Source organism: Mirounga leonina, unplaced genomic scaffold (assembly GCF_011800145.1).
Source record: "Mirounga leonina isolate KUSES-001 unplaced genomic scaffold, KU_Mleo_1.0 Mir_481, whole genome shotgun sequence".
NCBI lineage: Eukaryota > Metazoa > Chordata > Mammalia > Carnivora > Phocidae > Mirounga > Mirounga leonina.
This window is the reverse complement of record NW_023270773.1, coordinates 680645-692379: the sequence shown is the minus strand read 5'-3', so window position 1 is coordinate 692379 and position 11735 is coordinate 680645. Positions and strand designations below refer to the sequence as shown.

At 63.3% G+C, this 11735-nt stretch overlaps 1 protein-coding gene across 1 annotated transcript; it reads right to left on the bottom strand.

Annotated features, from left to right (window-relative positions):
* Positions 1-5419: 5419 nt before the first annotated feature.
* TBX1 (T-box transcription factor 1) lies at positions 5420-11728 on the bottom strand (the record flags this gene model as incomplete). Its single annotated transcript, XM_034989128.1, has 7 exons — positions 5420-6393; positions 6766-6866; positions 6951-7018; positions 7646-7801; positions 8399-8570; positions 9440-9541; positions 11481-11728. Coding segments are annotated over 7 exons (1335 nt in total), but the record flags the coding sequence as incomplete, so codon positions are not given.
* Positions 11729-11735: the final 7 nt, after the last annotated feature.

Here is an 11735-nt window from a genome sequence, read left to right as displayed (position 1 = left end):
CTCTGCCCCCTCACGTGTCCTGGCCCACCTGAGACTGGTCCTCTTCCTGGCGGCGACCACGTCCAGGTGCCTAGATACTGGGGGCTCCCACCTACAGCCCACCAGCCACGTGGCCTCAGACTCAGGAGAGCTGGGGGTGGCAGGGAAATGACAGTGGCATGTGAAGAGGCCAGAGGCAGCTGCGGCTCTGGGGACAGCCCTGCAGTAGCTTCCGGGAGTCCAGGTCTCCGGAAGGGGGTGCCGACTGTGGCTTTGGGCCCCAGCTGTACCTGGACCCTCCTGGCTGGCCACCCGAAAGGGAAGAAGGCTTGGTCGTTGGAGCCAAGGAGGTGAGACATGCCTGGAACCACCCAGGCCCCCCAGAAGGGCCCGCTGTACAAGCCCCCTGGGGCACTGGGGAGAATGAGGTCCACCGCCATTCTCTGCATCTCTGTGCCCTGCAGTCGCTCCCAGGAGAAGGGCCAAGCCAAAGCGCTTTCGAGCTGGCTGGTGGCATCTTAATGAAGCCGCTGGCTTTTCTTAGTCCTTTTAAGACGTTTCGTAGTGTTACCAGAAGGGTGATTCTTCGCATGGAAGTTGTTGCTTCCATATTTTGTGGCAGCCCCTCACCACACACCCAGGCTCCGAGTTCCCACTATGATGGAAGACCTGGCCTGCTACTGTCCTCCGCAGAAGAACGGCAGAGAACACACCACGGTGGGGCTTCCTGTGGCTCTGAGCCCCATCTGCAGACCCTGCGGGGCTGGCCAGGCGGGCAGCCTCGGAGAACACAGGGAGGGGCCTGTGTCCCAGCTGGTGACTCAAGTCTACCTTACCACGAGGTGGAAGGTGCCCTTGGGCGGAAACACCAGCATCTCCGAAGTCAGGACGTGTTTCCATCGAAGGGGGGGGGATCACAATCTGATCAGAAGGCCTTTTCCTTGGTGGCACATGCAGGAGTGGGGGACCCGGACCCTCACGTGTCCCCAGTGCAGGTGTTGGTGGCCAGAGCTGGGCCGGGCTGCTCTGTGAGCCCAGGGGAAGACACGGGGGGTGTGGGGCTGCTGGAAACAGAGGATTAGGCACTGACTGGATGCAACTGAAAGCTGATAAAGGATGTCGGCAATGCCATTCCTCTTTATAATTAAGAAGATAACTTAATTACTGCTATTAAGACCTAAAGCTTCTCCCCCATGGGGGCTGCTTTTCACAAAACACCTTTGGTTCTGCTGTTCCCCACACACAGACCTGGCAGCAGTTAAGTGGAGGTGCCGAGACTGCAAAGTCTCATCTTGTGAACCCATCTGGTTTGAAGTAGTACGACAAGCAGGGAAGGGAATCGAATCAAAGGCAAGATTTGTGTGCGTTTTTTTAAATACAGAAAATGTGTGGGGTAGACCAGGAAACGACTCCAGCCTCCCCTCCCAGGGCCGGGTGGCATGTGGGGCCATGTCACGTCCCCCCACCGCCCCAGCTCCCCGGCTGCGCCCACGTCACAGTACAGAGGTGGCCTTGTGGGTGAGGGAGGCATGTGGGGATCAGGTTTGTGCACAGCCTCATTGGAACCCATACCGAGGAGGAGAGGATGCTCCCCACTGCTCACAAGGGCCTCCACGACTCACACCGCTCCCACAGGGCCGGGGTCAGCACCCAGCATCAAGGGGAAACTGAGGCACAGGGCCTGTGGCACCCGGGAGGTGTGCTCTCCCTCGCACCCAACTCCAGGTGAGGCCACACTCCTGCTGCCACTGGAATCGTTCCTTTTGTCCTAGAAGCAGCTCCTCAGGCCCCCACCCTCCGTCTGCCTGCACAGGGCTCCCTGGGCTCTGCGCGCTGCCACCCCCGCCCCCCCGCAGCTGTGGCCCCATGGAATTCTCTAGTGTGCGGACGCTTTGATCTGCCGCACACCTGCAGATCCGTGCTTCGCACTCACCCACCCGTCGTCATACGGGTTCCACACACTCTGCGGACTTCCCCCACCAGAGGGAAAGGGGTGGCTGAAGCCCCCCCCACACACCAGGTTTCCTCCTCCTCTGCAACTCCAGGCTTGAGGTGCCACCAAACAGGCTCCCCTCATCCCATGGCAGAACCTCAGTGTACCGCTCTGCGCCCCCAAATGCTTCCCTGTGGAGGAGACTGTGCCACCAGTCCCTCCAGGAGGTTTGCCATCAGGGACCTGTGCCCACAGCCGCCTGTGCCCTACGGCTCACCCAGCATGCTCGTCTGAGGCACTTTCTCTTGGTCTCAGGAAAGCCATGTGGTGTTGCCAACTTTACGTAGTGGCAGCAGGGGGGCAGGGGGGTCCCATTCCAGAGCATCCCTGCCCTGGTCGTGAGCCTTAGACGAGACCCTGTGGGCGGTGGGTTTGTTAGAGTCCTTACGTCTTGGGCTTTTGGAATACCTAGATGTTGGGGTAGCCCACACCCGGGGCAGCGTTTCCCAATCCTTCCTAGGAGCTGGAGGGTTTATGTCGAAGACAGAGGCTCCAGCGCCCAAGGAAGACGGCACCGCAGGCCCTGCCTGTGGCTCTGGGCTGGTCTTTCTCCTCTCAGAACAGCAAGCTGGGCTGCTGGGAGGAGGGGGGGGTCGTGCCAGCGCACCCCAGGGTCCATGGGTTCCCTAGGCCCCTTATGTGGGACCAGAGGGGTGAAGCGGGGAGTAGACAGGCCCCACCCCTCCTCTACTTAGTCAAGAGTGAACCTGTTTCACTCGTTGGGCATCCATTGTTTTTTGAAGGGCGTCGAGGACTGAGGAGTCTGGGGTCCCCGGACCCGATCTACCAGGTCCCTTCTAATCCAAGCTCTCGTCCTCCTGAGTCCTAGCAACTGGACACCTGGAGACAGGCAAAGGGAGCAGAACGGGACCTCTGAGCCAACGAAGGACCCCAGAGGAAGCCACTGAGGGGTGAGCCCCCGAGGAAGCGGGTCGGAGGGTCCCCGAACCCCACACAGCGCAGCACGGTGGCTCATGGAAGGGGCAGGCCAGGTGTGTCCGCAGAGGTTCCCAAAGCGAGGGACATGGAAGCTGCCAGGATAGTGGCTTTACAGGGAAGTCAGGGACTGTCTGGGGTAGCTGCCCACGGGAATGTCAGCCCACGGCAGGCGATGGCGACAGCACTGTCAGTGTCCTTCGCCGGAGACTGGACGCTTGTCAGCAAGAAGAACTGCTGGGCGGGCGGCAGTGTGGGCCATCCTTGCAACACCCCGGAGCAGAAAGCAGCCGGCCGGGCCGCCCTGTTGCATGATCCCATTTATGAGAAGTTCTTAAGGGGGCAGAGGGGAGGGCGCCTGGGTGGCTCAGTCATTAAGCGTCTGCCTTCGGCTCAGGTCATGATCCCAGGGTCCCGGGATCGAGCCCCGCATCGGGCTCCCTGCTCCGCGGGAGGCCTGCTTCTCCCTCTCCCACTCCCCCTGCTTGTGTTCCCTCTCTCACTGTCTCTCTCTCTGTTGAAAAATAAATAAAATCTTTAAAAAAAAAGGGGGGGGCAGAGGGGAGAAAACCATGCCTTCGGGGGGCTGTTCCCCAGTGCAGGGCCGCCCTCATCTGCAGCGTCCGGCGAGCTGACCTGCCGCCCCTGTGCTGTCCAGCACTCAGAATGCAGCCGGGGAGGAACTGAATGTTTCGTTTTATTCTACTTTTGTTCATTAACATGGAAGCGGCTGGCCGTGGCTAGCAGCCACCGTGATGGACCGCAGCAGCTTTCCAGCTTGAGTGGGTGATGATTATGGGAGCAGGTGCACAAGCAGGAGGCCGGCCGGCTGCACCCCAGAGACCCAGGCGCTCAGCTGCATCCTCCCAGCACCGTCGCTGGTTCAGAGGGGAGCTTCCGCTCACTTTAGCTTTAAACAAAACCAAAACAGAGATCTTTCCAACTGTGGTTCTCAACCCCTGACCCTCACCATGGCCAGAGTGTAAAGTGTGCAGAGGAAGAGCGCGACAGTGGGCCTGGGAGGGGTGCCCAACAGCTGCAGGAGAGACTAGCTCTGCAGCCTACAGCCCATCATTCCTGCAGGCCTCCCAGGACAAGAATGCAGGGTGCATTTGTGGTACAGACGGGAAACAGGCTGCACGAGGGGGGAGCCCGATGGTGCATGCGGCTCACCCAGAGGGAGGTCTGCCATGAGGGGTAGTAGGACGCCCATCAGGGATGGATGTCCAGAGCTGCCCCTATGAGTCCCTGAAGCTGTGTCCACAGAGCCCCCTGGCCACTCAAGCAGATACTTCAAGTCTTCACGCCCTGGCACGAGATGAACTTTGAAGCTTTGGCGGCCCCCGGCTCCAGAGCTCACCCCTCAGCAGCTCAGTCACGCCCTCCCTTCATAGCCCTGCCTCATAGAAACGCTTCCTGCTGTCCAATTTTTAAGCCTTTGGTCACCTCATGCCACCAGGGTGAACACATCCAGGAAGAAAGTGTCCGGTCTAGAACAGACACTGGGAAATGCCTGGCTCTGCTGGGGAGAGGTGGCACCGGGTTGCCCCTGCCATGTGGCAGCGACTGCCTCGAACATACTGGGACAGACACAGAAGGGGAATAGAACCTCAGCCATTTGCATTTCCCGTCCATCTTGCGTCCAAGTTAGCAGCCTTGACGTTGACCGGTTGTCAGCTTTTCCTGCCTGGATTCAGGAAGGGAGGGATCAAAGGGTTCCTCTGGCCCCATCCCTGGTGTTGAGTTAATGGGGAGAGGTCCCTCACCACCTGGCCTGGGAAAAACGCTTCACAGACAGGTTTCAAGATGACTCATGACCACTGTCATTGTGCCCCCTGCCCAGGTCACTCCGTGGGGACATTCACAGGGAACAAAGTCAATAAACAGGGGAAAACGCCGGCCTGGGCTAGGGCCAGCCAGGGGAAATGCTAGAACAGCAGAACTGCCTGTTTTTGTCTTTCTGCGATCAGTGTCTGAGCTTCTCCCCTTCCCAGCCCCCAACTGACAGTGTTCTGGCGTGATGGTTATTTCTAGCTTCCGTGGAAAAGCACCCAGGACAGGCAGTGGCCCTGAAAACAGGCCAGGGCTGCCCGCCTAAATCCTAGAAGAGGGACAATTGCCTGCCTGAGTTAAGTCAAAGGGCCCGAGGCACACCTGGGGCTGGGGCGGGGCCCCGTACGCTCAGCCTTGGGGAGGAGGGGATGAAGCTGCAAGGTGGAAGTGGGGGCGGGGAGCGGGCGGGCAGGGCCTGGAGGAGACCCTGGGAGCGAACCCGGATGGGGCCACGGCGGAGGGGGCGGGGAGAGGACGGAGAGGGGCGTGGCCGAGAAGAGGCTCTGGAACCGGGCCGGGAGGAGGCGCTCGGAGGGCACTGTAGGGACACCCGCTTCGTTGCGGCTTGTGGGGACTGGAGCTGGGAAGGCCCCGAAGTCCCCGAGTCGACCGGACACGCTCTCCCCGACATCCCCCGTATGATCTAACTGGACACAAATAAATGGACACGCAGGCAACTTCCAAAAGAGGCGAAACCTTTATCAAGTCGGCGCCGGCGCGGTATCTACAGTATCTACAAATATCTACACGTATCTACACCGCCTGCAGACGGGCTCTCGGGTCGTCTACACTGCAACTGCCGGCCGGGCCGGGGGCGGGGGTGGGAGGGGGCGACGCGGTCTCGCGGAGAACAATAAATATCACTTCCTTCCGCCGCTGACCGGGCGCTTTGGCACTGGCGGGCGCGGACCCCGTGGCCCTCCGGGCTGGGGAGGGACCCGCGGTGGCTCCCGGGACTGGGAACCAGAGACTTCGACAGCCTCGGGGCTGGACGGTGGAGGACCCCGATGGCTTCGAGGCTGAGGAAGGGGAGACCCGCACTGGCCCCCGGGGCTGGAGGAACATGTTCTTGGACGGCCCTTGGGGCTGGGTGGACGGGGACCCCGACAGCCCTCGGGGCTGTGCGGGGACCCCGGGCGGGGAAGCAGCCGGCGGGCGCCCGCATTATCTGGGGCAGTAGTCGTAGGAGCCGGGCGGCGGGGCCCCGGCCGACGAGTACATGTTGGCGGCGGCGGCGGCGGCGGCAGCGGCGGCGGCGGCGGCGGCTGCCGCCGGGCTCACGGCGGGGTGGTGGTGGTGCGGGTGCGCGTGCGTGTGCGCGTGGTAGCCGTGGCCGCGCAGGCCGGGCAGCGGGTAGGGCGCCGGCCGGCTCTTGGCCCCGAGGTAATGGTCGTAGGCGGCGGCCGGGTACTTGTAGGGGTGGTGGTGCAGCGGCTCCGACGCGCCGGGCGCCTCCAGGCGCAGCTCGGGGTGCGGAGGGCTGGGCCGGCCTCCGGGCGCACCGGGCAGCGGGACGAGGCCGCCGGCGCCGCCGGCCCCGGGCAGTGCGGGGCTCAGCACCCGTGCCAGCAGCTGCGGCGGGTGCGCCGGGTCCCCGAGCACGGCCGCTCCGCCCGTGTCGCGCTCGAATTCTCGTCGAGCCTCGGCCGCGTCTGCGGGGAGGGCCGAGGGGTGAGCGCGCCGGGTCAAGACGGCACAGGGGCCCCGCGAGCGCCCCGCCGCCGCTGGCGGGGAGGAGGCGCCAGCCCGCACTCGGGCGCTCCCCACCCCTTCTCGCCCAACCTGCGGGAGACCCCGGCCCTCCGCAGGGGCCTCGCGCCCCTCCGTGGGCGGCAGGCGGGGCGGGCGGGGCGCAGCCGTCGGGCCAGGCGGGCGAGTGCGCGCTTGCCCGCCGCCACGGCCGTTGTGCAAACGGCGCAAAGGCCGCGAGCGCCCCTGGGGCTCGGGCGAGGCCAGGCTCGGCCGTCTGCCCGGGGCGGAGCGCGCGCAGGGCCACGGCCCGGATCCCACGACCCCGGCCCTACCTTTCTCTGCGCCGTTGGGCTGCGTGGGGGAGGCCACGGGGTTCCGCGAGCGCGCGAAGGCGCTCATAAGCGGCAGCGCGCCGGGCCGGTGGTTCCGGGGCCTGCGGGAGGGAGGAGGGCAGCGGGTCAGGGGGGCACCCCCGCTGGGCTCCGGAGCAGTCGCCGTCTCCTCAGAGGACACTCACCAGTCCTCCGGATCGCAATCTCGGAAGCCTTTGGCGAAGGGGTTGCTGGCGATCTTGAGCTGCGTGATCTGCGGGGCGGGGCGGGGGGGGGGGGGCGGCGGGCATTGAGCAAGTGGCTGGAGCCCCTGCACTGGGGGTGGGAGCACCGAGGTAGGGTAGTTTGGAGGAGCTTCTCCATAAGGGCCCTTTTACTCTTCCGGGACAAGAACCTTCCCACAGTTACCTCCCTCACTGAGGTTGTCCCTCTCTCCTGCCAAAGGGGAAGCTCCTTTCTTGCTAAGGAACCCCTTTGTGGCCCCAAGTGATTGGGATGGAGACCCTGTGTCCCTGGCTGGGATGGGAATGTGGTCACCTCCACCAACCACCCCGCAGGGTGTGTGTGTGTGGTGATGGGGGGGGTGCCCTAGGAATTTGGGTAAACCGTGGATCAGGCCCCTGATGGGGAGTTTCCGGAATGGTTTGGAAAACAAACTTTCAGGCCGCACTGACAGTTGCTGCTAGAGAGGTCAACCTGATAGGAGGCTGGGCCAGCCTGCAGCAGAGGGGAGGAGGCTGCTTGAGGCCCTTGGGGGTGGGACTCCATTGGTGTTGGGTTCCGCCAGAACCCACAACCTTTGGGTCCAAACCTCTGTCCCCCAGGCAGCAACTGGAAATTGCAACCAGAAGTATTGAATTTGCCCATCCCAGGGCCTCACCCGGTGGTTCTGGTAGGCAGTGACCGCAGTGAAGCGAGTCTCCTCAAACACAAAGGTTTTAAAGTTCTCCTCAGCATATTTCTCACTATCTTTGCGTGGGTCCACATAAACAACGTGGAAGCGGGGCTGGTATCTGTGCATGGAGTTGAGAATAATCTGGAAGACAAGGTGGCAAGTTTGGAACTAGGAAATGGGCCAAGGTCCGGATAGGCAGTGAACTCCCCAGAGAACTTGGACAAAACTCTGAACTCCCGAAATGAGGTCCTGCCATGGGGCTCAAGCGGAGACTGCAATCAACTGGGGACCACCAGGAAAGACACTCCAAATGGCAAAAGATCAGGGTTTTGATCCTCTTTCCATAGGTCCCTGAGAACTACTTCGGGCCTACGGTGGGGGGGGTGGGGATTGGTAGGTGGCTGCAGGCCAGAGCTCAGCCCAGCAGGAAAGCGGCATCACCCGCCTGGATTGTGCAAAGCCTCCTGCTGCTACCCCCCCATATGGCCCCATCCCTTCCAGTTAAAAAACCTCCAGCAAAAGATCAGGAGTGGAGTGCGGCAAGCAAGGGGACACCCTCTCCCAGGCCTGAGGGCCACCAGGCCCTGTGAGCCCCTGACCCAGAGGGGCCTACTCTCCTCAGCCTGTCCCTATTCACACCCTGAGCTGCCCAAGCTCTCTGCCTCTGGTCAACAGGGACTCTGGAGGGCCCGCACCGGGGATAGCGACGTAGCCTGGGGAGGTGCGGGGATCGCTCACATGGCCGTTGTCATCCAGCAGGTTGTTGGTCAGCTTGAGCTTGTCGAAGGACACAATTTGCTTCATCCACTGGGCACCTTTGGCAGGCGAGTCAGGGTGGTAGTGGACGCGGCCTGGTGTGGCAGGGTCCGCCTTCCCGGCCACCAGCCAGGAGGAGCTGTGGAAGGCGTACCTGGGGCAGCACCGGAACAGGGGTCATGCCGTGTGGGGTGAACCAGGAGGGCCTTGCTGAGTGAACCCCAAAGGTGCCTCTGATGAGTTTCCCCATCATCGGTGAAATTGAGCCTCAGGCTGCCACACAGACTGGGAGTATTTCCGAGGGCGCGATCGTGAAGAAAACCGAAAACGCCCTCCCGTCCCAATACACAAAACAGCAGGAAGCCCAGCACCAAGGGAGGAGGCTGGGCTCCCGGCGCCACATTTCCACATTTCGCTGCACGCGGGTCTGCCCGCTCTGGACCTCCCCACCACTGGTCTCCGAGTTGCCAGGCCTGCGGCCCGGATTTGGCAGCACGGGCGGCCTCGGGCGCAGGGCGGACCACGTTCTCTTTATTAATTGCTGTTAATTGTCGGGGCAGCTGAGGCCCGCCCTGCATAATCTCTCCCCGCCACTCCACCTTTCCTGCTCAGCTCCAGGGCCCAGCGTTCCCGGGGAATGGGGGAAGGGGACAAGGTGCCCACGCTCACCTCGTGGGAGAAGGAGATGAGAAAAAAAGGCAAGGGCTGTGTGCGAGGGGCCTGTCCGCCTCAGGCCAAGCTGGCCCAGGGGCATGGGAGCTGTTTCGGGCCTACAGCTGGTGGAAGGGCCCAGCCAGTGTGACCTCCTGAGGGGAGTACCCAAGAACTGCTGGGGGTGGGGTGTGTGTGGGTCTAGGGTCTGACAGGGTTGGGGAGGGAGCGGGTCAAGGGGAGTCAGCGGGACAGCCGGGGCAGGTGCCGGGACTCCTGGTCACTAATGTCCTCGTGGGCTGCCCTCAGAGGCATCACCAGGCAGGGACCAGCCGCTTCCCAGGGCCCCCTCTCAGGCTGCTGGGCGCTCACCGGTAGCGCTTGTCGTCCACTGGAACGAAGTCCATGAGGAGCATGTAGTCGGCCATGGGGTCCATGCCGAAGAGCTTCACTTGAAACGTGGGGAACATGCGCCTGGGGGCGGCGAGGCCTCTGGTCACCTCGGGTGGGGGAAGGCAGGGCTGCCCCACCTTGACCAACCCCAGGACAGGTAGGCTTCCTGCTGGCTCCTGCGTTCAGCGGCCTGGCCCCTCCACCTCCTCTCCTCTCTCCCTCGGCCACTCTAACCCAACAAGGCCCCTGCCCAGCTAAGGGCAAGTGGAGTGGCAGGGCAGTCCCCTGCCCCCCTTATTGAAACTCCAAATGGCTCACTAAGCACTAGAGCTGAGCCTCCGCGTCCCAGTGTAGTCGATGGCTTCTCCTGCCACATTTGCCCGCACAGAGCCAGCCTAGCTAGCCTTTGCTAATTCTCGGCTGTCCAGTGCAGAGCTAGCCTCAGCCGGCAGCACCCGATCGGCAAGACTCCCCAGACGCGGTCCCAGAGAGTCTCAGCCCTCCACTGAGCCTCCCCCAGCTCTATCTGAGCGACGGATGTAAACTCCCGGCTCGAACAAAGTGAAACCCGGCCACTCTGTGTGGTTCCCAGGAGTCCCAGTTGCCCTTTCAGCTGGGTCCGCGGCTGCTCCCCAATCCCCACAGCCCCGACTCTCAGGCCCTGTCTCCGGCCCAGTGATGGAGTCTTCCCCACCTTCCTCAGGGACACACACAAGTTCCCACCCGCCACCATAACCCCCCGGACTCAGCTACTCTGGGACAATCTGGCTTGTGCCCTCATGGTCAGCGAACTCTGACTCTATGACCCATCCAGGCTCTTGAAAGGACATTCTGCAGCTCCTGGAGGGGCGGCTGGCCATGGGCTGGCCCTGTCCTGACCGCACAGCAGTGCCAGCCACTGGGCCCTGGAGAACAGCACGAGGCTTCGCTCCCACCTGCCCTTCCTATGGCTTCCCCTCATAGGCAACTCCGTGCAGGCAGTGGGCAGAAAACAGATGCCGTGGAGCTGGGACTCCTGATCAGGCCTGCCACCCCACCTCTGCAGGCCGGTGGGTGCTACAGAATGCTGGCTTCTGGGATGAAGCCTGGCCCCCGCCAAGGCCCTTGCTGGGCTGGGCTGGGGTGCCGTCCTCAGGGGACAGTAAGGAGAGGCTGCGGAAGACCCACAGAGCTGAAGCTGAGCACAGGCCCCAGGATCCCCAGGGAGGACAGCCGTGGCAGGGAAACAGAAACCGCGAGAAGGCTCTGCAAACAGGCCCTGAGCTCCCCTTGGCCCTGCGGTAGAAGAGCCGGTGTCTCCGTGTGTACATTACACACAGATCGGCACCCGCCTTTGTCTGCTGGTCAAATCGGCTGCATCGCAAAACTTGTTCCCCTTCTCTCTGGGCCCTTCAAACAAATACAGGCCAATTGGAAGGCAGGGGGCCCCAGCAGCAGAGCCAGGCCCCACAGCCACCTGAAATTTAGGCCTGAGGAAACCGGGGAGCAACTTCCACGGAAGAGACCATACTGTTTTTAAGGGTCTTAACTTTCTCCCAAAATTTTCCAGAGAATTGTCCAGCTGCCCGTTTCTATCTAACCCGTATAGACTGAACTGGGGAACTAGAGACGTGAATTTCCTTTGAGGTGGGATCCACTGGAAGCCGGCTGGTTGGCGAGGCCGCTCAGGGGCGGCTGCCTAACCCCTAGCCCGGTGTGCTCCGAACCGGCCCGGGCTTCCGGCGGCGGGCGCCGTGGGGCTGCGGGAGGGGCGGGCCGGTCCGCCGGGCTTCTCTCCACCGGCCTTCCGAAGCTGCCCGCGCCGTCCCCGAGGCCCGCCCGGCGCGCCAGGCGGTTGTCGCTGGAGCCGGGACCGCAGAGAACCCAGAGCCGGCCCGCGCCTAGAGGGGGCCGCAGGTGGCGGGGCCGCGCCCCCACCCCGCTTCTCGGCCCCACTCGCGTGGATCGGACCGAGGCGCGCTGCCCGACACCGGGGCCTCGTGGGGAGGGTCGCGGGCAGTGAGGGGGGGGGCACCCTGACCTGCCGGCCTTGGTGACGATCATCTCGGTGCCCAGCTGATTGAACTCGTCCCACAGCGCCTTCATCTCCAGCTGCACACTCACGCTGGCCACCTTCGCGTTCTTCTTCACTGGCGCCTTGGCGGCGGCCGCGCAGCTGGCCCCGGGGCCCTCGGGCTCGGCGGCGGCGCTGGTGGCGGCCCCGGCGGCCGGCGCGAACGGGTAGGCGTGCGGCGGCGGGCCCGGGGCGCCGGGGGCGGCGGCGGCGCACGGGTCG